At 37.7% G+C, this 27,848-nt stretch overlaps 1 protein-coding gene across 3 annotated transcripts in view; it reads right to left on the minus strand.

Moving 5' to 3' along the window:
- Positions 1-224: 224 nt before the first annotated feature.
- Positions 225-27,848, minus strand: part of CIB2 (calcium and integrin binding family member 2) — a 56,813-nt gene continuing 29,189 nt past the window's right edge. For 2 of the 3 annotated variants that reach the window (XM_052807550.1, XM_052807549.1), the window contains exons 3-7: positions 20,906-21,017; positions 8,119-8,266; positions 7,827-8,022; positions 3,154-3,324; positions 225-1,348 (exon numbers count right to left, since the gene is read on the minus strand). In XM_052807550.1, the coding sequence (XP_052663510.1) occupies positions 3,261-3,324; positions 7,827-8,022; positions 8,119-8,266; positions 20,906-20,995 (498 nt within the window). In that variant the 5' untranslated portion in view covers positions 20,996-21,017 and the 3' untranslated portion in view covers positions 225-1,348; positions 3,154-3,260. Of the gene's footprint in view, positions 1,349-3,153; positions 3,325-7,826; positions 8,023-8,118; positions 8,267-20,905; positions 21,018-26,557; positions 26,633-27,848 lie in introns of those variants that run through there. The other variant, XM_052807551.1, reaches the window with a different exon arrangement.

The following is a 27,848-nucleotide window of genomic DNA, read 5'->3' on the forward strand; positions in this document are numbered from 1 at the left end:
AGCAAGCTACATTGCAAGCTCACCATACATAAGAGGTTCTGAGGTAGATAAGCAGCATCATCCCTACGGAAATGGTAAAAAGATTAATTTCTCTACTTTAACAACTTTTTCAGTAAGAATAACACATTTCACCCTTTGAAAGACTTAACTTCACAGTAACTGGAATAATGACCAGAAAGGAAATTAGTATGTGCTTAGCCCAAAAATTCTCAAAGCACAACAGAATGCGTCAAAAGTTTTAATTGTGATGACTTTGATACAGAAGCCGTGTAAGTGACAGAGCCCTTCTATTGACTGTTAGAACAGTAATACACATATGATTGTCTTCAGGCCCCAGTACCTAAACAATACTGGAATTAAAAAAAACAATAATAAATCAATCTAGCTGATTTCCAGCTGGAGAGGGAAGAGAAATATAGAGCTGCATTCATGCATTTTATGGGAAAGATTGCATAGCTAGTTTAGAAAGAAAATGTCTTTTCATGTCCTTGGTAGTAGTTCTGTGCTTCTTTAACTTCTTCATGAGTTACAGATGATCATATTCTTCCATTCAACATTATCAGCCCATAGAATGAGTAAATGCAGGACCCCTTTTAGGAATAAGGACACACTTTTAACATTTATCTTGGGAAGAAATGAATCATGTATGTAGTTATCATATACAAAAGGCAATTATTTCAAGTTTCATAAGGACATGACGATCCATAAAGTATTGGTTGAAGGTAAGCACCAAACCCAGCAACTGCCATTTCAGTGACTGAAAGGCAAACCTGGGATGTGGTTGTCTTCAACACTGGGAGCTTGATCTTGACTGCAGTTCTTTCACCCAAGATAATTTCCATGCAAGATCCCCAGCTGTACAACACAGTGATAGAGGCATCTCATTATTTAAGGCCCATGCTTTCTTCCAAATACTCTCGGAAAAGTCACCAAAGCTAATCTTTCTGTCAATCATCTTTTTTTTTTTTGCGCTTTTAAAGAGCAGTATTAAATATTCATAAATATAAAAACTATGTGGAAATACCTTTAATAACTTTCTCATTCTGCCTGTTTAAAAAAAGAAGAAAAAAAAAGAAAAACCACAAGCCAACAACCAACCATCTCTGCCAGAGTGCTTGGCCAGCAGTGAAGATAAAAATGTGACTGTTCCAAATATCCTGTAGATCACATGATGCTTCTGTCTCCTTGTGGACCAGAACTATTGCAGTACTTTCTGCTGAGTTCTAAGAAGCCATAATTAGAGGACAAAAGCCCCCAAAGTGCCTGAGATTCAGAAAGGCTGGACTGGCAAGTAAGTTCTGTTAACACTGGCTCACAGAAACCTCTTCAGATTCTTATGTGGAAAGTACTGCAAAGGAAAGAAAAAGATTAAGAGATATAAACACATTTGTCATTACACACAACATTTTTCTTAAAGTACAAAAAGGAAGGCGCTGTGTAATGAATCAGAATCTCTTCTCTCATGCTCTCAGAAAGAATTAAACATTCTGGGAGAAATTTCCATCTTCTGAAAATGTTAGCTCAGGGGGCCAAGCTCAGCACTGGATTAAATCAAGTATAAATTGACCTGTTTATCGGATATAGAGCAGAGCTAAACGTTTCCCAATGGTACTTTTGCTATGGCACAGCATTTGGGTTCTTAAACAAGTCAAATTAAGCAGATAAATCTGTTGTTTCTCTTGCTAGGACCAAGAGATCCTGATTGTTATCTTCTTTCTGTTTGCATTATGATACAGGCAAGCAGCATGCCTTACTACTGCCATCGGTTTTCAGAAGAACTGCTGAGCATCTTAGCAGGACAGTAAAAGAGAATTTAAAGAGGGCATGTTGAAAGCTCACTTTCTCTAGGTAGTAATCTCTGTTCAATGTCACGACAGTATAAACCGTATATTTCTTTCTTTCTTGACTGAAATCAGAATTTTTGTATGTAAAAACTATAATTTTGATGTCTACACCGAAAGAAAATTTTAAAGGTTTGGAATATATGAGTCTGAAGAGTTACGGATGTACAGTTTTTGGATTTTGTTTTACAAAAAGAATGCTCTAACTTAATCACAGCTATTTGATTTGAATCAGGAATTCACTGAAGGAAGCTCTGTGGTATGTGTTTGGAGGAGATAAAATTTTATATTCACAGTGGTCCCTAGGAACTTTGTATCTAGGGGTTTATTCAACCCAGGTCACACTGAAAGATATGATGTATAGCAGTCTGGCATACTAGCCTAAGTATCATGAAAGAAAGCGTACAGTGATGCAAATTGCTTACCAGCACTAAGGTTTTAGAAAAAAAGAATTATAAACACCTTGTTCACAACTCAGGAAATGACTAGAGCCCCATACTAATCGAAACTCGTGAAAATTTAAGTCCCACATAGGAAATACCTAGGAACTAAAAATCCACAGCATTTTATGTGAAAACATTTTAGGCATGTCTTCTTAAAAAAAAACACATCCAAATCCACTTCACTGGAAAGATATTTATTGGAAATTTTTGTATTTCTATCAGAGTATCATTTTGGACTTCGGAGATTAAGCTTTTTACTAAGAGGCAGCTGAAATATTCTGTGAAAAATACTGACAAAAATTACGCCCTTCCACTGTTTTCTTGCTAAGCATCTCTTGCCCATTTGTCACTAGCTCTAATTTTGGTCCTTAAGAACTACATAATCTGCACGTTGGGACAGGTCTTATGAGATGCACATTTCCTATAAAAGAGCTTCTGTTACTTCAGCTTTAAGTAGGACTGGAGTCACAACATCAACTGTTAGATGGGTAAAGGCCCCCAAAAGTTTCAGAAATACTGCATTTCCAAAGACATATTTTTGTTTAATCTGTTGTTTCTCTGTCTAGTTCTGGCAGCATCCAGGTGTTACTTATGCCACATTCTTCTCAAACTCCATTTCAAATTGTTGTAGTATGTTTCACCCTCAGGCATTCAAATAAGCTTAAGCTTCCAGGATGATTTATAAAACGATTTCCTGTGGAAAACGTAACCAGTCTTGTAGAACAGAACGCTTAGCTAATGCCAGTTCAGACTGCTAATACTTCCATTAAACTACAAGCACCTTCTTAATGATAGCAATTTTGAGTGAAATAAACCTACTGGGATCAAATTTTCTGAACTAGCAACTGTCATTATCATTTACAGCTTACTCAAGCTTCTGGGATAACAGCCAAAAATGCATATCTTCTTCCCTGGTCAATGATTAGCAGTGTTTTCTTCTAGTCTTAAAAAAATTCCTCAACCACAGCAGTGCAAATCAAGCAACAGACTTTACTGCATCTTCATTTGCTTGACAGCAGTACAAAGCTTGCAAAGGCTGTCTGTAGGAGATTAAACCTACACAGGGTCATTAAGTAAAGGTTTGAGAAATGAGTGATGAGATAAGGAAAATCAGTCAACATACAGTGGACGAACTTTAGCTCATACTAGGTCAAAGCTGGATCATGGTGCCAAAATTAATGCCTGCTGTATATATTAAGTATGCATGATAGTATGACAGCTTAAAAAAACACAACATACTGAGCTGTGTGAAAAAAGCACTTCAAAAACAGAGTGTACATTGTTATAGGAATCTGGCCTTCAAAGGTTTCCACAAACAGGGTAAGAAAGGTATTCCTCCTCAGTAATTTCATACCTCATTTTAGTGATGATGAGATTTTACAGTTGGATAGTTCATATTATAAGAGTTCTCAATGTTTGTCAGAAGTCAGGTAAGCACTGGTCCCATGTAACAGAGCAGAGAGAACAAAACGATCTATGGCTTAGCAGACATCACCTGCTCAAGCAATGGCAGAGCCAGAGATAAAACCTAATTGCCTTGCATCCTAAGTTCCCTACTCTTACAATGTGAAGAAGTGGCTTTTGGTGGAAGGAAAAGGCAAAGAACAGAATAAGAAATCCTCTACTACAAATAAAAATCATCTGGGGTCTGGTAAGTTAGTCAACACTTTCAGAAAGGATCACATACGAGGTGCCAGTATGGTATTCTGGGATCAGATATTCAGAAGTGTTGACTGCCCATAGCTTCACAGCAAAGTCTCCAAAAACCGCAGTTACCTACCATCTCCAATTGCTCACTAGCAATCATTTACAAAAGTGGCTATTGCTTTGGTTCCTAGGTATTTAATTTTCACAGCTGCTGAGCAGTTGAAAGTATCAATCAATAGGCACTTAGGCTTCCTTAAATTTAAAGTCTGGAATGCATTTGGTTGGGCACAAAAAGTGGAGATATGCAAAACCAAATGAAATTATCACTGTCTCTGGACATTGATGGGTTGGTATTTCTTCCACGCATCTGCTGAAGATCTCAAAAAGGACAATTTTATTTAGATGAAAACATGTTTTCATATCTTTTTACAATATTAAGAAGATACTTCAGGCATAAGTTTACCACTGGCATATAGGGTTGTTAATCCACTACTAAGACAGTTCCTGTGCTTTGCATGTTCTGTATTATATCACATGGTCAAACTGCACAGCCCTGTCTTCAGTTTGGCTGCATGCAGCCTATGCTTATCACTTAAGAGGACCATTACGGCTGAAGACACAGAAGAGAAGAAAATGAGAGGCCATGAATTGAGCTGGAGATAAATTCAGAAAGACAAAAGAAAGCATTGTTTCATTCAGTGAATAGGTAATGTGTTGAAGACTGTTATGGTATAATTCAACTCAATGAATAGGAACTGGTTTTTTTGTGGTGAGAGATCAGCTACAGGAATTGCACTCTTGTTCCATGTCACACGTTCTGTCACATGCTAGCATGCATTGGCTACTATCAGAGAGCACTGGTTTAGATTCAGTCCCCAATCAGATCTTGGTGTACCTACTGTGGCATTAAAATTCAATGGATCCCATTCCAAAAATCAAATCACTGTCTCCCTTTAGAATGCAACGTTTACACAGTATTTAAAAAATGAGAGTAAGTGGCTCAGATCAGGAAGTTCAGTATTAAATATGTAAGTCTATGATGCAGTGCATACAGCAAAAATATGACTAAGAATGTCCTCGAAAAATAAAATACCTTTACAGGCAAAATGAACAGTAAACCATAATAAGGGAGAGGTATCAAGTCTTCTACAGATTGGTTTGGATAGAAATGGTCTCATGACCTTGTCACCTTTTCCTGCAGCTGTTAACTCTGGCTGAAACAGAAACCAAATCAGAGAAACTACACATTCTCTTCTTGGCTCTGAGACTTTTTCCATTTACACCCTCATTTTGCCATATAGCTTCAAAGGTTAAAAAAACATGTTGCTGAGTTAACAGTCAGAGGCTCTAAACCAGTGTTTCAGCTAGAAGGTGGAAGGAAACCCTTCTTTAGGTCATGTCACATCAGGAGCTCTTAAGCCTGAGGACTTCACAGCTGAATCCTGTGACCCACCTAATCTCCCGGACCTGAAAGGAGAGGGAAGTTACCATTTCCCTTGAAGCCAAGGATGGAAAAAAACTGCCTAAAATATACACATTGCCATCTTGAACATTTAGGAGACATCTTGATAACATGAGTTCACCATTTCACAAACACAGATCAAAGTATATGCGTTTAAACTGAGCAACTGGATGATCAGTCTTCCAATACTTGGTAGCCTTGTCCTTTGAGATTATCAGTGTTGTCAGTGATCCCTCCCTATTTTCTCTTTACCTAATCCCTAACAAGCTCTGTACTTTTCACTTCATCCCTTTTTACTCATTTTCTTGCCCTGTTGAGTACCCAGCACTCAGGTCTTTCCATTCACTTCCTCAGTTTCCCAAAACATCACAAACTTGGAAAAGAAAAATAATTATGACAGTCATTCCAATGGCTACAGTGGCAAATATTCCTCTCTGCTACCTTCTCAGGAAATGACTGGATTGCACAGCATCCTCAGCTTGGAAGTCTCAGTCAGCAGTTTGCGAGCCTCTACAACACAGCAGTAAAGTCAGTCATGGCACAGGAAACTTCTGAAACTACAGCTTCTGCTGAGTCTTCAGATCTGCCTTCAATTCTTCACGTTTGATCTCTGTTCTCTACCAGATTTGTAGGTACAGTACAGCCTTTTGATTGATTAAAGGAAACTCTCCCTGACCCCAGCAGCTTCTATATGGATAACAGTATAAAGAAAACATTTTCTTAGCTGGAAATATATGTAAACAAAATATTACAATACCTACTCAGCTCAGCCTCACCATAACAATGATATGTGTCTTGTTCGAAAAGAGTTTCCGCTGATACACTTGATTAGTCAAGGAATGTCCGATATGTTTCTACTGTATAAAAGACATTCACATTAACTTTGTAGCATATCCTCTCGAGATGCTGATGTTTCTCAGGGTTCACAGGAATCACGTCCTCATGCTTTATTGTAGAATCATTTTGTTATAATGTCTTTCCTCAGAAATTTCATTTATGAAAGAATTAAACTGTTCTGGGCTCTGCAGGAGACTTAGAGGTTCTTAAACACCATTAGCATTAAGATCACCAGTCCAAATTTTGACCTATCTTAATTCTATCCTAACCTTTATACTTATTTCCTGTGAAAATACAGTTTATTCAATCAGTCTGACTGTGAGCTTTGTTAATCTTCCTCAGTAACTTCTGAATCCTTTGGCAGAATTCAACAACATGTGACTGAAAGATGATTAAGTTTCTGCCAATTTCCTGCAAACAGGCAGCTGTGTAAAAAAGTGTCTCTAAGTGTTCCACTTCACAGAAAGATGCAAAATAATTCCGCACCCTTCCAGACATCAGAAAATCTACATAGATGAATCAGTCTTTGTGCCTTAACTGCAGCAAAAAATTGAAACTAAACTCCTTCTCAGTTATCAGCCAACTAATCAGGAGACACAAGTCTGCAGAAACTAGAATTTACTAATTCCAACATTCCCAAAACAATTTACAATCATACTGTATACCTTCTTGCAGTCCAGACAATTGTTGGATTATTTATCTTCCCAGACGTTAGAACTTAAGTGTTATTGTCAATTATCACCAGACAAACAGCAACACTACTAACTTAACAACAATATGTACAAACAAAGCTTATGAAAAAACTTTTTCAGGTTATCAAGCATTGACTATCAGACATAGTTAACCCAGACCACTGAAATTTGGGGAGAAATTAGACCTAGGTTTTAGCTTCAGCCTACTCTGCCAGTGGATTTAAGATTCAAATATGAACTCCTCCCAGTCTAGGAGTATCTTATTCTGCTGGCTGGTTCTCTGTCATTTCTTAAAGAAGGTCTATCCTTGTATTACTTAAGTAACAGCCTTAATTATAAGTTTAAGTAGAATGTTTTATTAATGTGTAAAAATAAAAAGTCATTGTCCTTTTCAAAAGATCTCTTTAGATATGAAGTGTGCAAGAAAAACTGTCTTAAGATAGCTGGGTTTTATCTACAGATTATTAGGAAGAAACAGCAACAAAAATAAAAAATATCAGTTATAATAAAACCCCTGATTAACAGTGGATCGAAGAAAGACTGCGGTAATTAATCATTTTAATTTACACACATTCCTATTCAGACAGCATGGATCCTTGCTATAGGCTTGAGAACAATATGAATTTGAGCTTATAACAGAGCAAAATATTTTCCTGAACAAACCACACAAACAGGGAAGAAAAAAAAAAAGGGAGATAAAAGTCACTGAGCTCTTAGTCTTCAGGTTAGGAGAGTACTGGAATATGCTCTAGAAAAATAAACTGAGTTAGGGTAAGAAGTCATCCTCTAGTCAGCTCTCTGGTAAAGTACTTATGTCTGACATTTCTTGTATTACACTACGCAGCAATATCTTAAAAAAATACCTGAAAATATGCAAGAGACTATCTTTTTCTTAAAACAATACCTGAGAAAGTCCGGTGCTTTGGAAATCATGTTTTCAAAATCTGCAAATCCTAGTTTCCCATCACCATCCATGTCAGCTTCTTCTATCACTTTCTCACAAACTAAAGTGATTTCTTCTGCTGTTAGCTCTTCTCGGGTCAGCTTATTGAGGGTTTTTTCCAAGTCTGATTTACAAATGAAGTTATCTGTGTTAAAATCTAAACAATAAAAGAACCAAAGAAAAGATCACCAACAACTCTCATACTCATTTACTCCAAACAAAAAAGGCATACAAAAGCATCCCAATACAGTACCATAGATCTTAAAGGCATAGATTGCTTTAAGCTCTCTGGGAGCCATTTCACTGAGCACAGAGAACATATCCACAAAATCATTGAAGCTGAGGGTTCCCTCTCCATCTTCTGAGAAAGATTCCACAATCCTTTCCTTGAAGGGATTCTCCTGTGAAAAACAGATACATTTTTTCTTTTTTTTTTCAGTATTTGGAAGACCAAAAAGCTGCAGACTCCCTGTTAATGAGTAATTAATTCCATGGTTGGCTCTTTGAAGACAGCTTTTCTCCTTCCAAAATGCATCTAAAAATTTACATTTGCATGCTTTAGCACAAAGTGTCAGCAGAACATGCTGCTGCATAGTACCACTTCTCGCCCAGATTTTCTCAGCTCCATTGTTACTCATTCTCTCTAAACTGGTGTTCATCTTGTTTCTCCTGTGTGGAACACATACTTTATAAAGTTAGGGTAAAGTTACTAAGAGTGTGAAGGTCATTTGCACATAACAGGTTCCTGACAGGGTGCCAGACTGACATGGTCAGGAGGGTTACAGCTCCTATATTAAGAAGCTAGCACACACAAACAGAGGATTATAGAAGGGGAAGGAAACAGGGAGACCAAGGTGGAAAGCCAATGAAACAAACAGGGTCTTTACGTCTTCTGGTGGCACCTAACTGAAGGCTGGATGAACAAATACTATCTATGAAACCACTTTAAAAAGGAAGTATTTGCATTCCACACCTGACTGATGTGGAACCATCAATCAGCCCTCAACCAAACCCTGTCTGTTCACTAAGGATGTCGAGTAACATCCCAGTAGAATCTTGCAGAAAAGTCGTTCATTTTCTCTCTGATACACGTCAGTGTCCAACCTCTGGTTGAACTGACTACAAATTCCAGAGTTTTAAATGAAATTTCATCTCTGCAGGAGATGACCCTGAAAGATCCTTTCCTAGCACCCTACCAACCCAGATGGTGTCAAGACTACTCTGAATAAGACAATATTCAAAAACCATAAATACACAAGCAAGCGTAAGAAAAGCTGCTTTACTACTCTGAAGTCTAAAACAATTGTTTTTAATGTAACAAAACAACATCTTTCTCACAGCTATATAAAAACCAAAGATGAATTTGTAGCTATGGCTATAAAACTGGGAAAATCAACTCAATTCAGCTGAAAGTGAGTAAAACACAAACATCATTTGGGCTTTGAGCAGCATCTCATCAAAGCTGTTCTACAGATCTTATCTGAAGTCAAGACACCAATTAACATTGATCTCCTATAAAAGTCATCAGCTTTGGTGGTGGCATATCATGTTCATTATTTTTAATATGCATGCAGCATTTTATTTGGCTTTAAAAGAAGCAGTATTGTGAAAGCTCGGAGCTCAATCATATATCCATTTAATGTCTTTTTATCTCCAAGTTTAATTAGGTAACAGGTATTCACAAACCATCCAATTATTTTAAATGAAATTTCATAAAACAGTTATATTTGAGAGGTAAATGACCAGAAAATGTTATTTTTCAGTTTACTTGAATTCTTTCTTGAACATCTAGAACAGATGCATCTATAGAACACATTTGCTGCATACCCGTGGAAACTAAAAAAAAATACAAGCAGCATGTACAAAGCAGAGTTACATGAACAGACTGATGATTTATATTTATGTAGTATCCTTCATCTTAAAGGAATGTAAAGTACCTTACAAGAATTGGGCTACTTACCACTAATATGCAGCTGCCTCAAGTGAAATTCAACAACTGTTAAATGGTGTGCAGCAGCTTACAACAAGAGCTGAAGATAAAGATGTTCAACTGAAATCACAGGGGCAACTTGGAAGCATAATGAAATTTGTCACCCACACAGACATAACATTTAAGATACATTTTGTTATAGCCTCAAATAATGAAAAAGTTTTAAGGATTCTTGCTAAAAGACAAGCATAACATACAAAAGCTTAATTTCTCTAAGAGAAACGTGAGGTGTGACTGTGCATGCGGATATTTCAAAGAACATCCAGTTCCTGGAGAGCAGCCTTCCTTTTTTCTTCAGGTGATCGGTCAACGTGTAGATTCACACTACGGGATGACCCTTTGCAGTGTCTAGTTCCGAGATGCAAGTACAGAGATGTGGTCAGACATTTGGGTACAAGGTGTGGATTGGTCAAGGCTATACCACACCTACATACATTTGTCAAGTCATGTCACCTGGCAAATTTAAGAACAAATTTCAGTAGCCATCCCAGCTGGAACTTTGAGATACTTTTTCACAGAAGCAATACCGGCCATTCACATCCTCAGAGAGCATACCTGGTTCTATCGGGAGGTTTCTATTTAATAGTTACAAAGCACTCAGGATACATCAACTATCTAATGAGATGTCTTTGGGTCTTGCGGTTTGCACTCTAGGACTACTTCCATGGTAGAAATTAGTTGGAGACTGCCAAAAGGCAAATATCCATCTAATGACAAATCAGTTAAAGTGTCAACCTTCCAAGGATGGGTGAGATCTGAGAAACAGACAATGGAAGTGTAATTCCCTGAGACAATCAAGATTCAAAATGCACCACTAAATGCCAAGATCTCTCCAGTCTTTCTGGCTAAGATAATGGCCAGGAATAAGGCTGTTTTAATGGATAGGTGAAATAGGGACCACAGAGCCGTAGGCTCAAATGACAGCCCATTAAAGTAGTCAATACTAAATTCAAATTCTCCTGCAGGGTTCAATGACTGAAGTAATTCCACAATAGGGAGCATGCCTACATATTTCAAAGGGCAGGAGATTGATGAGCTCACTGTGCTCTGAGCTGAACATGTAAGGCTGAGCTCACTGTTCAGATGAAGACAAAAGCAGGCCAAATAAAAATAAAAAAGAAATTAAATAGAGAGAAAAAGAGGGATTCCTGAAAATAAAAAGACAACAGCCTCAAAAAAGCAGCAGGGTCACATCTCTCAAGAATCTCAGAATGAAAAACAACACCCCAGAACTAGCCAGATGGCTGAAAGTCATTGTAAAGGGATACATAATGATCACTTGCATCATGTGCATGATGTGTAGAGGAGGTATAGCAGATGTGCATCTGTGGGTACTGCTAAGGCTAAAGTATCTGACTTGAGTGCTTGGAAATATGCCTGTCTGTGACACGAATATACGTACAGACACTCTGGAAAACAATTAATTCTATTGTTTCAAATTGTCAGTTTATTAATAAGCCAAAGTAAGATTCATTTGGGCTGAAAAAGGCCCACTTTCTTCCTAAAAGCACATAAAAAATTGGTTTATCTGTTAAATGTTTAATACTACAGAATGCTAAATATCAGAGTGGACAAGAAAACATGTTAGAAAAATTGTCTTTTTTATTTCTAGAATATTATATTGCTTTCTTTGGAACAAACCTCATCAGAAGTGTCATGGTAACAGTTGTAAACTGACATCTTAGAGGCAGCATTGGATAACAAACAGGGGACGCACAGATGCAAATATCCCTATCAGCAGGGAATATCAAACCCAGGACTTTCTGCATTAGAAATGCTAGGCATAATCCCTCTGGCTTAATAAGCATATTGCAGTTGCATAAGATGAATTATCTATTTGGCATGTTGGAGATCTCGAAAATACAGATGAATTAACGATGAATTAAATGGACCTAAGCATATTTTTAAGTAACTCTTTGCCAAATGGATCTCTAAAACCTAAATGAAAAATAAAATCTTTCCTCATATTGATTTCTTTCCTTTAACTTTCTCATATTATGTGTCTTCAGGCAGTATATCTGTAGCTTACACAATGGAAAGTATTAGTTTACCTTCACAGATACTTTTCACATCCTTTCTGTAATTTCATTACCTCTGCTCTAAAGAGCACAGATTAGGGTTCCATCATATTTAAAGGAAAAGCCATGGGGGAAGGGAGCAAAGGGGAAAATGATACTGTTCATTCCTAGACTGTTTTCCCTTAAGCACTAGTTGTTTAAAAAAGAATCCTTTTAAAACTAGAAACTCACACTTGTCTTGTTAAAAAGCTTTTTCTGTCCTCTCACAATAAAAATGAGAGGGGAGACAGAAACAATAATTATTACAGCTAAAACTCTGCTGTTTCGCAGATTGATGCTGCTGTAGTGGCTTGAAATAATCCTCCTAAACGTGCCATCCATCTTTTTAACAATCACTTTTTCTACTCAGATAATTGTGTTTCTATACATTTTTGAATGTCATGCAGCATCTATTCCAACATACAGACCTAGAATACCATACAATAAAACACAACCATTAGTTTTCTAAGAAACTATTACAGGGTTTATTCCTGAGACTGCAGCTAAATCTTACCAAATGACTTATGTTCCCCTATCATCCAGTTTCCATCACAGGCTTTAGGAAACCACTGCATTGTCCTTTTGCCCCATTCATTTTTGCAGCTTGATGAATTAATTTAAAGCACTGTGTCTTATTTTCACAAGCTGACTGCATTTTGGAAATAAGAAGTTGCAAGTAAAGTTGTAAGATATGTCAAGATAACTAAGCTGGAGATGCTGGACAGTCATAACAAAATATTTCTCAGTTTTATATCCACAGAAACATGATGGTCATTTTCTCTTTTTTGTTTGAACATAAGTCCCCACTGACATTAGGGAAAATATTTAAATGCAAAAAGCAGTCTGCAGACTACTGAAAGCCAGAATCCCTTTGGATACTTTAATCAGGACTTGTTCAGAACTGATCAGAAGCAAACCCTTCTCAAACTTCAGGAGTTATTCCTAAAAAAAAAGAAATTAACTCTTATCAGACAAACATCAATATAAAAATGGCTAGATTGTTCATTACCAGACCTCCATAGGAGAGGCTGGTGCTTTGGAAGGGAAGCATAGCAAGTGCAAAAGCAAACTGTCCTTGGAGCAGATAAAAGCACATTTGTTTGTTGGATTTTTTTTTTCCTTTTCTTCTTCCTCAAATCAGTAATTTTTTTTTTCATGTTTAGAACATTATATTCATGTCATCAAACTTCTCTGCAGTGCCTACAGGGTACCGATTAAGCAAACACTGCACAAACCAAGGCTAAGATACAGCTAAATTGATACATTTACATCTTAAAAAAAATGACCACCTCATTCTGTCAGTAAGCAGAAATGTTAAGACAGATCAGCAATGAGCTTACCTCTTTACTGAAGGCTGCACTATGGTCACAACAGCCAAATAACAAAAGATTCTGGTTGCATACAGAATTGTTTAAATATTACAGAACATAATAGTATATAATGGGAATATAAGGCATTTTAACAAAAAACGATTCACTAACTATAGCAGGAAACTGCAGACAATACTGGTAAAGACCATCAAGCAGGTACAGATCTGGAGTTCAAGGGAGAGAAAATGGCCCTCACTTATTACACTTGGAGGGCATACAGTCAAGACACACAGTTAAAAAGGGGCTTCAGAGAAACAAGAGTGGTCTGAAAGGGGTAAAACATCCCATCTTAACTAGAAACAACTAACAGGATGCGGAGTCAAGGAAGTTGGGATGCGCTGCAGGCAAAGATTGGCCACAGCAGGGGTCGGGCCTTGGGAAGAGTATCAACCTGTTCTCTCAGCTGTCATGGGCCATTACACGGAAAGCTTTGAAACTGAGGACTCACTGAAATGACTTCTAAAATTCCATCCTATTAAAATTGTAGGAAGTGTTTTCATTTTATTTTGAAGCAACTTGCATGCATTTATGTTTAAACTTGCCAAAATAGGGTGCTAACATTGGTTTTGAAATGTGTGATCGATTCCCTGTTCCCTGTGCGTCCTTTCTTTCCCTTGACTGATTGCTGTGTCTGCTGGTTATTGTTTCAGTGCTGTGTGGATTTATGAACTACCTTACTCACTGCTGCAGCTAATGACAAGGCCTGTGAGGATCAATGAAGTTACTGCGTGAGCCAAAAAAAGAAAGCAACAGACTGTAAAGCGAATGAAACCAAAATGGTTCCCCTCCAGGAAGTCCCTTTATGACCAACTCCTGACAGAAGGATTGCTCTACACTACAATGACCAGAGACAGGCCACACACCAATTTGCAGGTTCTGACAATTAGGGATGTATGTGTCACAAAGAAGATGGCCACCCACCCACTTCTACAGATCATACGTGGTCTCTGTCATCACGTTACATTCCCACATCTAGCTCTGTGGAAGGGACAGGGATAACATGAGTGAAATCAGTTTTATTTTGAATTAAGATCACTTTGGCTTTCTACATGGTCTCATATTGAACAGCCCATATTATTGCTATGATTTTGCAATAATAATTGCTGCAATCTCACAGGTGCCCATATGCCCTAAAGTTAATTTATTAGACTGCTGCCTGTGTGTAACCAAGATTGTCAAAATTAGAAAACAGAGACTGCAGTGAAACAGATGGAGTAAACCAGCTCTGTTAACTTCAGTGTAATGGTAGATGCAATCAATTTAAGTATCTGCCCCTTCTTTATTTATTTCTTGTCCTGACTGTCAACTTTTAAGAATCATGAGTTGGTCACTCACTTTAAATGACAGTGAATTATTCACTGTCAGCATTTTTTTTTCTTTGAAACACAAAAAACCTGGCTCAAAACATTAATGCGTGAGGTAAAGATCTTTCTTTATAGTAGCAGAATCTAATTTAGAAAAGTGCATTATTGATTCTCTCCGTTTGTCAGAATCTACAGTGGTATTAAGCTCAACATTGCCAGTAACTAGAAATGTAATGTGTATATGAAAAAAGCCAGGTGCATTGAAATTATCACTAATTTTATTAGAATTCAATAGACATTTAGTTCATTTATTTCTATTTTAAGATTTAAACGTTGGCTTCGTCTTCACCTTGGATGAAAATTTACTGAAGAAAGAAAACACCATAACGATTTATTTAGCAGTCTGCTCAAGTTGCAAAAATTAAAGATTTTTTTTTTCTTGGTGTATGAGCTGGAGTTACTACCTAGATTGCTTGGAAAATGAACTCTAGGGGAAAGACTCTCCCCCCTGCCCCCCACCTGCACAGGTAATTGCAAATGCTCCATGACCAAGATTGACCCTGATTTATAACTAAGATCCTAGGTAGCTTTTTAATATCTTTTAGCGTCAATGTTTTCAAAGAGTTATGGAGGAAGATCTACTCTCCTCTAACTAATATTTTACTGGAAACAAGCTCACTAGCTATTGAATGCACTTTCTCTATGAACTGCTAGAATTCCTGAAATAAAATGAGTGGTTTGACAGCAGTATTTCTGAGGTTATTCTACAGCCTTATGAGACTTGGGAGAGAATTATTATAAAATTTGACACAATTTTGTCCTGCTATTTTCATAAAATCAAGTTCCATTACCCTGGAGACATCTTCTAAAGTAGGGTCAGAAAGCCTCTCAGACTTGATATGGTACAAGAAGATAGATTATGACCCGCTTTACTTTCGGAAGTATATTAGGAAGTCTATTATCATTACCACCTAAGATTGCTAAGGAAGCGAGATGTGCTCCTGTATCTCAAAATCTAATCACGGTCCAGTATAAAATTTCTGGTTTATATCTCAGGTTAAGTACCAGGCTGTCTTGTAAATATAGTAGTCTCCCATTTCTAAAGTTTTCATAGAATGAGCTGTTCCTTAAGTGTTCAGTCCTGTATCACTGAAGCCAAAAAGAATGTCTGCAATTATCGTTTCTTGCTTTCTTTTCTGAACTTAGCCTTGATTTTTCACAAAGCAACTATCAGGATCTGGCAGTTAAACTCTTCAGAGTCATATAACTGAGCCAGAGAATTACATATTGCACTATCAAGATCCTAAAGATAATAACATAAAACTTAAGGAATACTGATTGTCCATACCAGAAGTGCTAGTACAAGCACCTAAGATGCTACAGTGATGAATGAGTTGCAGACATGTTAGAGAGATATAAAACTACTTGCAGTAATGGATGAATGAATCAAAAACCTTTGAGGATGATACATTTTATCACAGAGATAAGAATTCAATATTTATGCATAAACAAAAATAACAGATGGCTGAAAACAATCAGAATACTTCAAGATACTCCCATGCATTTAGACTTTGTGAAGCCCATGCCATTTCATCCTGCCAGCTACTAAAAATACTGATTAGTTTACTAATGGTCTTACCTATGTGAATATAAAACAATTTTTGTTGTATTGTATTCCATACAACACTAATTTGCACGTTTATATACAGATGTCCATCCAACATGACAGCACTTCAGGAAGTCAGGCAAATATTCCTATTTCAAGGTGAAGAATCTTCTTCCTTTTGTACTAGCTGGTAAGCTTCAAATGACTGGTTCCATGTAACTGCTAGAAGCAGGTCCTTTGATTAAATCATCTCAGACAAATCTCACTGGGGCATTAAGAATAAATCCAACAGATGTAGGAATTGCTTCTAAGGGGAAAAAAACCCCTATAATATGGGAACTGTCATAATTATCAGTCCATCCAGCCCACCAGCCTAACTCTAAGTGGAACCAGTTGCAGATAAGGCAAGAATTAAAAAAAAAGAGGGAGATACACACAGTGATCCTTACTATAGTATATTCTGAGATTAACGCAATGAGCATTTCAGGGACTTTTGGAATTAGATATTACATCCAGATCATAAAACTTAAGAGCAATCTGTGGAATTCTGCTCTATAAAAACTCTTCAATAATTTTTGAAGACTAATGCTGTCTTTGCCAAAATGTCTTGTGGCAATGAGTTCCTCAATATATTTACATGTTATGTCAGCTGTCTGTCTGTAATTTCACGCAATACTTCCTTGTCCTTGTGAAAAGTAGTGCATAATTGTTCTGTATTCACCTGTTGGTATCATTCATCTGATCCCATGATCTCGTAGGTAGGACAAAGAAGACTTAGAGCAACCATCCCAATTCCCAACTTTTAGCTTCACTGAGTAATTTAACACTATACTTCTGAATACAGCCTTAGGGCCTAATTAGGTCTGCTTGTGCTAGCAATTTCTCACAGGCTACTGATTTTGATCGTAGAATCATAGAATCATTTAGGTTGGAAAAGACCTTCAAGATCATCGAGTCCAACCATCATCCATGCCCACTAAACCATGTCCTGAAGTACCCCATCTACTCGCTTTTTGAATACCTCCAGGGATGGTGACTCAACCACTTCCCTGGGCAGCCCATTCCAATGTCTGACAACCCTCTCAGTAAAAAAATTTTTCCTAATATCTAACCTAAATCTCCCTTGCCTCAACTTGAGGCCATTTCCTCTCGTCCTATCTCCAGACACCTGACAGAAGAGACCAACACCCACCTCACTACAACCCCCTTTCAGGTAGTTGCAGAGAGTGATAAGGTCTCCCCTCAGCCTCCTTTTCTCCAGGCTAAACAACCCCAGTTCCCTCAGCCGCTCCTCATAAGACTTGTGCTCCAGGCCCCTCACCAACTTGGTTGCCCTTCTCTGGACACGCTCCAGCACCTCCATGTCTTTCCTGTAGTGAGGGGCCCAGAACTGAACACAGCACTCGGGGTGCTGCCTCACCAGTGCCGAGTACAGGGGAACAATCACTGCCCTGCTCCTGCTGGCCACGCTATTTCTAACACAGGCCAGGATGCCGTTGGCCACCTTGGCCACCTGGGCACACTGCTGGCTCATATTCAGCCGGCTGTCAACCAGCACGCCCAGGTCTTTTTCTGCTGGGCAGCTTTCCAGCCACTCTTCCCCAAGCCTGTAGTGCTGCATGGGGTTGCTGTGGCCCAAGTGCAGGACCTGGCACTTGTCCTTGTTGAACTTCATGCAATCGGCCTCAGCCCATCGATCCAGCCTGTCCAGATCTCTCTGTAGACCCTTCCTACCCTCAAAGCAGATCGACCCTGCCTCCCAACTTGGTGTCGTCTGCAAACTTGCTGAGGGTGCACTTGATCCCCTCATCCAAATCACTGATAAAGATATTAAACAGAACTGGCCCCAGTACTGAGCCCTGGGGAACACCACTTGTGACCCGCCGCCAACTGGATTTAACTCCATTCACCACAACCCTCTGGGCTCGTCCATCCAGCCAGTTTTTCACCCAGCGAAGAGTACACTTGTCCCAGCCACGAGACGCCAGCTTCTCAAGGAGTATGCCATGAGAGACAGTGTCAAAGGCCTTGCTGAAGTCAAGGAAGATAACACCCACAGCCTTTCCCTCATCCACTAGGCGGGTCACCTGGTCACAGAAGGAGATCAGGTTGGTCAAGCAGGACCTGCCTTTCGTAAACCCGTGCTGACTGGGCCTGATCCCCTGCTTGTCCTGGACTTGCCATGTGAGTGCTCTCAAGACAAACTGTTCCATAATCTTCCCTGGTACCAAGGTCAGGCTGACAGGCCTGTAGTTATGTCTTACGTCTAATTTTGGATAATCAAGCTTGAAATCTTTGTTGCTATTTCCAAAATGGACTCAATACAGGGCATTTTTGCAAAGTATTATTAATTTTGCCTGTTGCCTAATTTGTGCTATACAAAACTTATGTGAAATATTTATAAGATATCTGAATGGTTAACATATAGTAAGATATTTTATGCAATTGAATGAACTGAAAAGAACTTTTCAGCAAGATCTTTATACCCCCTATTTTAAAGTTCCACGAATACCTCTCTAAATGCACTTTTTTCATTATTAAGTATACAGACACATAATTTAAGCTCTTTCATAGACATTTCAATACATTTAAACACATAATATTGTTGAAAAACAATGTTTTCTTGAATGCTGCTGATACTAAAAGTTCATATATAAACAAACCTTGAACTACACTTCTTTTATATCCTGTTCCTACTTCACACTGTAATATAATGGGCAAAGATGAGAAGAATTTTTTTTAAACTACGGTACCTGCATGATTTATTAAATGTCATTCATTTTATTTAAGGTGAGCTAGGAAGGTCAACTTTGCAAGCTACAGAGGAGGGAATTACAGTTATACCCGTGGCAGCCAAGGACACGTACTTGTAATATGCACACAGCTGATATGAAACTAACCTGGAGCTAGATTCTAATTAGGGTTGGGTTATGCCACTTTAGGAGTTAAAAGGCTTAATAGCTTTCAATCAGATGACGAAAGAACTATTTTGTTAAGTTGTAGGAACAACTCATAACACATCACACATTGCAATTCTGTAACTATTTAAACAATAGTGAGGTATGTACTAATTTTATTCCTATGCTATGTAATATTGTTAAGGAAGGTCATTAGCAAAAGAGCCCTACCAAAATCCTTAACTATTAATATATTTAATAACTGAATGTAGATGTGCTATGTTGATGACAGTGGCATTTATGGCTTTTATAATAGAATTAAAGATGTCTAAAGTTTTCCTTGCATTTTTTTATTTACAAAATTTTAAAATTTATAATGTCTTTATTTTTTATGTGTAATTTTGGAATTAAAGCTAGCTACATCATCTTCATCTACTTTATTACAGGCAACTCATCATTAGAAAGAGTATAAACAGCTACTAGGATTTTGCTGAAGAATCCCATGCTTACTGTGAAAAAGAATCCTAAATTATTTCTCAGTTTCTTCAGAAACCAAAATTTCTAAGCTGTACATAGGTATCTGGTAAACCAGAGTCATAACTGAAGGATGAAAATTTTTAAAAGGCCTTCTATTGAATTAAATGGTCATATGTGTTTAATCTCTAATGTTTCCATTTATATGAAATATTGGTCAAATACTTTAACAAACATTCTTTAGAGTGAAATGTGCTTCTTGTTCAATAAATTGTATCGTCTCAGAATCAAACATGCAGTAAGTGTGGTACTAAAGGAACAAGGAGTTCTGTGAACTTCAACTTGAAATCCAATTCAAATGTCTTTCACTTTATGTTGACTTAACCTCCTCCCAAACTGAAGTTCTAAAGCACTGCTTATGCTTGTACTTTTTTTCCCAAATATTCGATATCTTACAACATTAAGGAAGAATTTCTAAATCATTAAAATGAAGTGGAAGGCCATCAATTACAAGTTTTTTATGGCATTGCTCTTAAAAATCTTAACAACACTTCATGCAACTATCACAGTGAACAAATAGCTGTCTGTACATGATAGTAATGTAAAGATGTCAACTAATTTGCATGCATGAAAAAGAAAACAGACCATGAGACCAAAGACAACATAATTCAATGAACTGTTTAAAAAATAAATGCTAAAAATCTGTATTTGTCCTGTTAAAACCATATTCAATTGCTGAACTGATAAAATAATAAAGACAAATACTATTTCAATTTTTTTTACAGTGATTGCTTTATGGCTACTGCTTCTCCCATATGTAGTTACATGGACTGTCTCTCCACTTCCTATCATGTAATGACTCCATGAAAAATGAAAACTCCTGATAATTAAGAAAAACAGTATTTATTGTGCTCCTGCAGCTGAGAAAAAAACCCAGGAAAATCTTTACTTTTGATCAGCAATGTTCTGCACACCTCTGACAAATTTCCGATCAACACACTGAGATAAGAACTTCTAATTTCTAACCAGCTGTTCCAGCTCTTCACACAGAGATCCCACTGGCTTCTAAGGGATCGATATATACAAAGTGGAAAGATTGCTAAATTCAATTTTATTTCCTACTCATGTCCTTTAACATCTATCCTAACTATCTCTGCAAGAAAGACATCCACCTAAATATTTTCCAGTTTCCGGGGCTGGTTTTGCCCTTGAACAGTAACAGGAAGGGGAAGACCTCAGCATGCCACGTTGCTTCAGGATATCAAACTCACTTGGCAAAACCTCTGGCAGATGAGCAACATAACTTAAGAAGATACAGTTTGTAAGCAGTCAGAAGTGATACCTTTAGTTCAGGCATGTTTATTATAAGCTGCATAGGTAGTTTAACATCTGGGTCCTTTGTATAGTCCATGGGCACAACATTTGGTGCCATTTCATGGTATCGGCCATGCAACCTGTAAACAAGCAGAAAAAACCAGCCAATAACCAATTTTAAATAACCAATTCCATTTATACAGTAACCAGACACAAATTTGTCTTGCAGCTCTAATTATTTTTTTTCAGTGCACAAGTCTGAGCCCACCAAATTCCCATCTTTTTGAAAAAAAGAGGGCTTTGATGCAGTATCCAGCATAGCTGCTACTAACACCCCCACGTAACTTGAGATGCATAACTAAGTAGTGTTTCGCACTACCTGTATATAACATTTAAGTATTGTATAGGTACATGCACAGAAGAATTAGGGCTGGACCAATGTACTAACACTGTGAGTATCATCCAGGGATCACATCTCAGTGCAGATTATTGGTTGATCTGCACTAGACAAGAAAAAGTTGTTTAACAGCTCAAAGAATTTAAAAGCCAAACAATATGCAACTATGATGCTACAGACAACAGTATCCTTAGGAGACCTTACTTCTGAATTAAAAAAAGCCCTTTTCCTATCTGTGCCTCACTAACATAGCACATTTAGCCTTACAATTCTAGCACTGGCTGACACCAACACACAGACCATTTCCACTTCATTCCATTTCACATACTTTTGTTTCATTCTTGGCACAGCTTATTCATCAAACTAGTATATTTTAAAGGCAATAAACAAGTGTTTTTCCTGAGAGATGCAAGTCAAACATTCATAAAACTAGTTTCACTCTCTAAAGCTTGCTTATCATGCTAACAGTATCATGTTATAATTTTGTAAGGGAGCTGGGAAAGGAAGAGTCGAAGGCCATGAAACACATCGATGTTTCTAAAGGTTTAGAAGCTAAATACCAGTAAATTATAAAAACTATCTCAGTCTCACACACAACCTGGGCAAAGACTGCACAAATGTTTCTACAGTGTTACTTCCAACTGTTAATTGAATTAATTTAACAAGTGTTAATCCCACCCTTTATTTGCTGTCTCCAAATATTCTAGCAAATGTGTGCAAAAGCATAGCCCAAAAGCCAAGAGAAAACAGCTATCTGCAAAGAAAACATTGAATTAAGTGGGATTTAAATTTTAAAACTATCTTAGCACATTTATTCTCACTGGGATGCTCACTCAAACTAGGAATAGGAACATTTCAAGTAAAATGGGTACCCAATTCAAACTCACCAATGGATCTCAAATTTTGAGCTCTCAAACAAACTACAGACAGAAATTGCCTGGTAAGTAAAACATTACCTGTCTAGAAGGAATTAATATATTGGAGAGATTAATTCTGATTCTAGTGATACCTCATTCTAGAGGACAAGTATCTAGCATCCAAGACTCTGTCAAATAACAGCACAAAAAGGTTGGAGAGGGAACACCTGTATCCCAGTGCTCAAAGATTAGTCAGAGATCAACATACTTAGCATGAATGTATGACCTGCCAGTTCTCTATGAAATACCATATATGTAAATAGAAGCAGAAGGAAGATTAGGTAGTTGCTGTTCACAGAAAACTTAGAAAATGTCACATACGATAAAATGTAATTTTTATCATATGTGAAAATTTCGTCTTACACCTAATACATGAACTGCTTAGGGCACAAAGTGGTCGTTTTGCCATGTCTTATGTACTAACACAAAGTATTCTGGTCTCTCATTAGGTCACATGTACTACTTTTATATATATATATTTAAAAGCTATACTTATTTTGTGGCTTATTTTCATTTTAACAAAAAAATTACTGCCTGCTTACCAGATTGTACTAACAATTACAAATAGAGATTAACATGTTTTAAACAGCAGAACATAAACAAACCAGTAATACAGGAAGTAATGCCTCACCAACGCCTTTATCTTTCCAGCTTTAGCTTCAGCAACCCCTCAGTCAGCCCCACAAGCAATGGAGCTATTTCAGATTAATGTGGGTAATTAATTTCAAAAAACTATGAGAAAATAATGTACCGGCATCTCTTTTCTCAGCATGTCTTTGGTCATGATTATGATATGTCAAAAAGAACACATGAAATGGAACATAGAAACATGTTTTGTCTGGACCTTACGAAACTAACTTCTTTATACTGTCCAGCGATATATTGTGCCATACAGGAAATTAAATATCCACTGACCTAAGCATATTTCAGCTGCTTACCACAGCTCACCCTGACATTTCATAAATACTGTGTAATTCAAGATGCAATAGCCATTTCCCACTCCAGCAGCTGATTTCTCTGTTGTAAACAGCAGCTGCAAAGATGCCCCTAAATACAACAGAAAAAACCAGCTTAAAAGCACTTAAAGGAAAGCAAACCTTTCAAATCAAATATCCATCTAAGGATTTTTTTTTTAAAGCTAGAATACTGAAATAGTGTTCTAGTCTTCATGAAAACAAAGCATTCATCATTGGAACGGCTTGACCACCGTGGGCAACATCTCAAAACACACTAGCTGGCAATGCCTACCTATTTTAACTGCCAAGATTTTCTTCTCTACTTTCTCTAGTATTAGACTTTTCTGTCTTTGCTCTGTCTCCTCCAACATGATTACGAATACAGACACTGAGTTGGGCATCCTAAAGGAGTTCTCCATAATGTCTTTCAGAAGACACAGAAGGGATTGGAATAAAGTGATCTGTGTTTCATAGTTTACTACACTTGTTATATTAATCTAAAATGCAAGGTATGGAATTTCTCTTAGTTTTCAATAAAGAACTCTTAACAAACCTCGTTTGTGAAAAAAAAAAGCTGGGTCAATTTCTACTGGGAACAAACATGTGACAAGTCTAAAAATGTGGGAAAGTATCTGTTACTGAAATACAAGCGTATCACAAGAATATCACCTGTTAATAGTAACAAAAGAAACAGCCACAACAGTGTGAATTTGAAGTTACTATAGTACTGGGAATAACAGTGCTACAATAGAGACTGAATACTAAGATGACAAATAAAAAGTACTCATTACAGGTACATACAGAAGCACTTCATTGTCACCACTGTGACTCTCAGTGATCTGGTACTCAGTACTATTTTTATAAAAATACTAAAGCTTCTTATGATGCTCACCAAATTAAGTAAGAAATTTTCAAACAGTATCTACAGAGCAAGCAATATTATTCTAACACAAGAAGTACCCTTGTAAGGCACATGACAGGTTGCAGTGCTGTGTCCCAGATGCCATTTGCTGTGAAGCAACAGTCTTATTTCAATGATGGAGCTTAGAGGGAGAGAGATCAAAGAGAGGACACAGCCACAGCTCTAACCAGCTGTTTACTGACATTCCTTTTCTCAGGACAAAGGCTTAGTCTCTTTATAATATGCAGTATCAGTGCAAAGCAAACCCATCATTTCTTGCCGACAGAATTCACCGTCTTGTCCACAGAAATTAAAAGAACCTATTTATACTGAAGTTAATCCAAACTCTCTAGTAGCTGAAATAAGGATCTGATTTTTCAACTGGAAGGTATTGTGGTGTTAATTGCAACGCACTCAACAGAGCAGTTAGGTTTTGTATTAGATCTTAGAACTGCCTTTCTTGTCCCACAAATACCAACTAATTTGTGTCTTCTAGTATAAGGCCAACAAAACCACTCCTATTTTACTGTGGACAAGGCATCTATGATGTGTCCACCTGATGGCACCGTGGCATTCTCTCTTATTGTGCTTTTCCTACTACTTCAGACATAGTTTTTGCAATTCCTTCAAGAAAAATGATACTACCATAGCACATTTACATGTCCATACAATGTAAATACACTAATTTCAGAAAGCATCTCTAAGAAAATATTCAATACATCCTTTAGAAGGGATTAGGTTTTACCTAAAAACATTGCCAAAGGACACAAAATAAAACCACATTCCTTTAGTTTGCTGCCACAGATTATAATGGAACTAATTCCTGTTTCCTTTCTGCAAGGAGTTACAGCCAGAAGCATTGAGTTGAACAACACACCTGCTGACAGAACTCAATTTTTAGAATCAGAAAGGGAAATGCATGCCCATGCACAGGAGGCGGGGAAAAAAAACCAAAGCAAGAAAAGAACTCCCCCTGCCAAACATCTTTACTGTAACATATATATGTCCCTACCTATACATGTTAATACATGCAGTTTCTACACCTGTGTTTTATTCAGAAACATCCACAATTCAGACAGTATTTATTTTTACAGAAATCTGTTAATATGTTCCCAGTCCATCCATTTAAAGTTAAGTCTTTCTTTTATCTCTGAAGCTGAGCAGAAAGGAGTTGCCAGGCACTAGTAACTAGATAGCCTTCCAGCACACTGCCTCAGGCTCAGCAGGACTCCGCTAGAATTAGCAGGAAGGCAGATGATGGACACAGAAATATGCAAGTAAGTAACAGCATATTTGAGGGCAGCTCTGATATCCTGTTCTCTTCCCACTAACTCTTCCACTAATTCACCATTCTCTCGAAGATCTGTAGGTATAAGAGCTTTCCACCTGAGTGGATTTCACACTAAAGCATCCAAAAGAGTCTGTAGGGAGTGGCTGTGATCCAACTCCTGCAAACTAAATTACAGCCATAAAATAGTCTTTCACACGCTTTTATCTGCAAGGATCCTGCAACTCTATTTGTGATAGCCTTATTACATGGCATGATTAGTTAATATCACAGTGAAAAAAGGCCATAAGAGTTCTCTAGCTTATTTTCTAAAACCAACATACAGTATGTTGCATAAACTCCATTATCCTTTATAATAAAACAAACAAACAAACCCAACCAACTGAACAACAACAACAAAATAGTAACACCTTTTCCCACTGAAAGTTCTTTATTCTGGAACATTCTTCAGGGACACCATGCACTGTTTTATGCCAAACTGTATTGCCCGTCTCTCAAATGACCAGATTTTGTAGAAAACAGGTTGAGAAAATAACAAAGCTGCCTCAGCCTCTTACAGGATTCTGAGAAAGCCACATATCACAGTGAAACACAGTTCCTTTTGCACAAGTTTCAGCAACACTTCTGTTTACTTGAGTAACCTACATTACACTGGGTGAGTACTTTTTGGCAAGGAAACTGAATGCATTTCTGATCAATTATTCTCATTCAATTATTTATAACACAACATAAACATCAGTAGACATAAGGGTTATTTACACCGATAACCATCCTGCCTTTATGCAATACATCACTGCATCAATTTGTCATACCACTGCCATACTTGGACCAAGTACTGTGAGTCAGACTCAATAATCATCTCCCAAATGCTGCACCAATTGGCACTGTTCTGACACATCTCTCAATTAACATTAATTACTAACTGTAAATAGAAAACAAACCTCTGTGGTAAAGGCTCTAGTACTTCTGTTTATAGAAGTGGAAGGCACTTCAGGTGACTTGAACATATCAGTAGCAGTTGTGACCTAGAGAGGAAAGGCGTTTTGCCCTTTTACTCAGCGTGCCCCTCAACAAGAAGCATATCTGAAAACAACCTAAAGCTGCTTTAGGTATCTGCCCTAGTCACAGAAACATTTATGTCTTGTCAGGAGAGCAATGTAAGGTTTTGCAGTGCTGTCTGAACACACAGATTTGGAAAGGCTGCCATTACCAAATACAGACCATTATGTATATCGAGAAGCCCAGGATCTACAACCAGGCTCACTGTCTTTGCAGTAGTGACTACAGATCCTGCAGTGATATTTGCTTCAAAAAATTCTTCTGGATGCATGCAGAAGCATTTTCCCATTCCTAGATGTACTCTCTCTGTTGCCAGGATCCCTTATTTACTCTGCATGGAACAAGGAGAGGAAAAGCTGGCAGTGTTTACTAGTGTCTTCCCTCCCACAGATGAGGGTGGGAGGGAATATAGTGACAAGTTTAATGACAAATTTAATTTACCAATGATGCCCTGTCCCCCCAGATTTTGGTATATGTTTAAGCTTAATGTACTATATCCAAGGATTAAGGCTGTGATTCAGTATCACTTTAATCCAGTCTAAAACCAAACTGCTGATCTGCCCTCACAGAAATTTCAAGCCCACCCACCCACTCACCTGCCTTGCACAAGCACCAACACTTAAGAAAATGCAGTGAGGTTCAGGGAACTGATGTGTTTGAAAATACAAGTTTTCAGTCAGCTCCTTGAGGTAACTGATGCAGTTTCAACAGCAGTACTGCCTGTGCAACTAAATGAGGGTACTTTTTCTATTGAATTAATCAATTAAGTAAGGGCAGAACAAGACCCCTGTAGGCAACAGAAGTTTTAACATCAACTCAGCTGCCCATTAGCCAGTGAAAAACCAGAAAAGCTGTGTTCAGAAAAAGCCCCACAATACAGCATTGCCTCCACAGCCTACTTTTTGTTTATGCTAACTTTCATTCTACCACTTGTGAGTACTTCACATGGCAAAAAAGGTAGGTCAGAGTCTGTCCCCATTTCTCTAGGGTGTAGCATCCTGGAGTCAGCAAGAGTGACACTGTGTGGCTGCATACTGCTTGACTGGGATGTCTCCAAACTCAGAACCTCCAGCTATACCTGTGTAGACCTGAAAAAAGAGATTTCCAAGCTTACACACTGGAGCGAATGTTTTAATTTCCTATTGAGCTTTGAGAGAAAGTCAGATTGTACCCAAGGTCACCAGTGGGTGTGTTAAAACAGAGAGCAGCTCTTCCTTGGCTTGATACACATAAATCACCACCATTAAACGTAGTGACAACACATTACAGCTGGCTGGGCTGCCTTTGTAATAAGAACTCTGCACTAAAGGAGTGCTGAAAACAAAAGATAAAAGCTTGTAATGGCTCATTGATTAGAAATAAGTAGAGGCTTTAAAGCGGCCTTTGGAACCTACCAAACATCTCACCAACTCTGGTCCTGCCTTCACAGTACCAATCACTTGATTTATGTTGT

Source organism: Harpia harpyja, chromosome 14, assembly GCF_026419915.1.
Source record: "Harpia harpyja isolate bHarHar1 chromosome 14, bHarHar1 primary haplotype, whole genome shotgun sequence".
NCBI lineage: Eukaryota > Metazoa > Chordata > Aves > Accipitriformes > Accipitridae > Harpia > Harpia harpyja.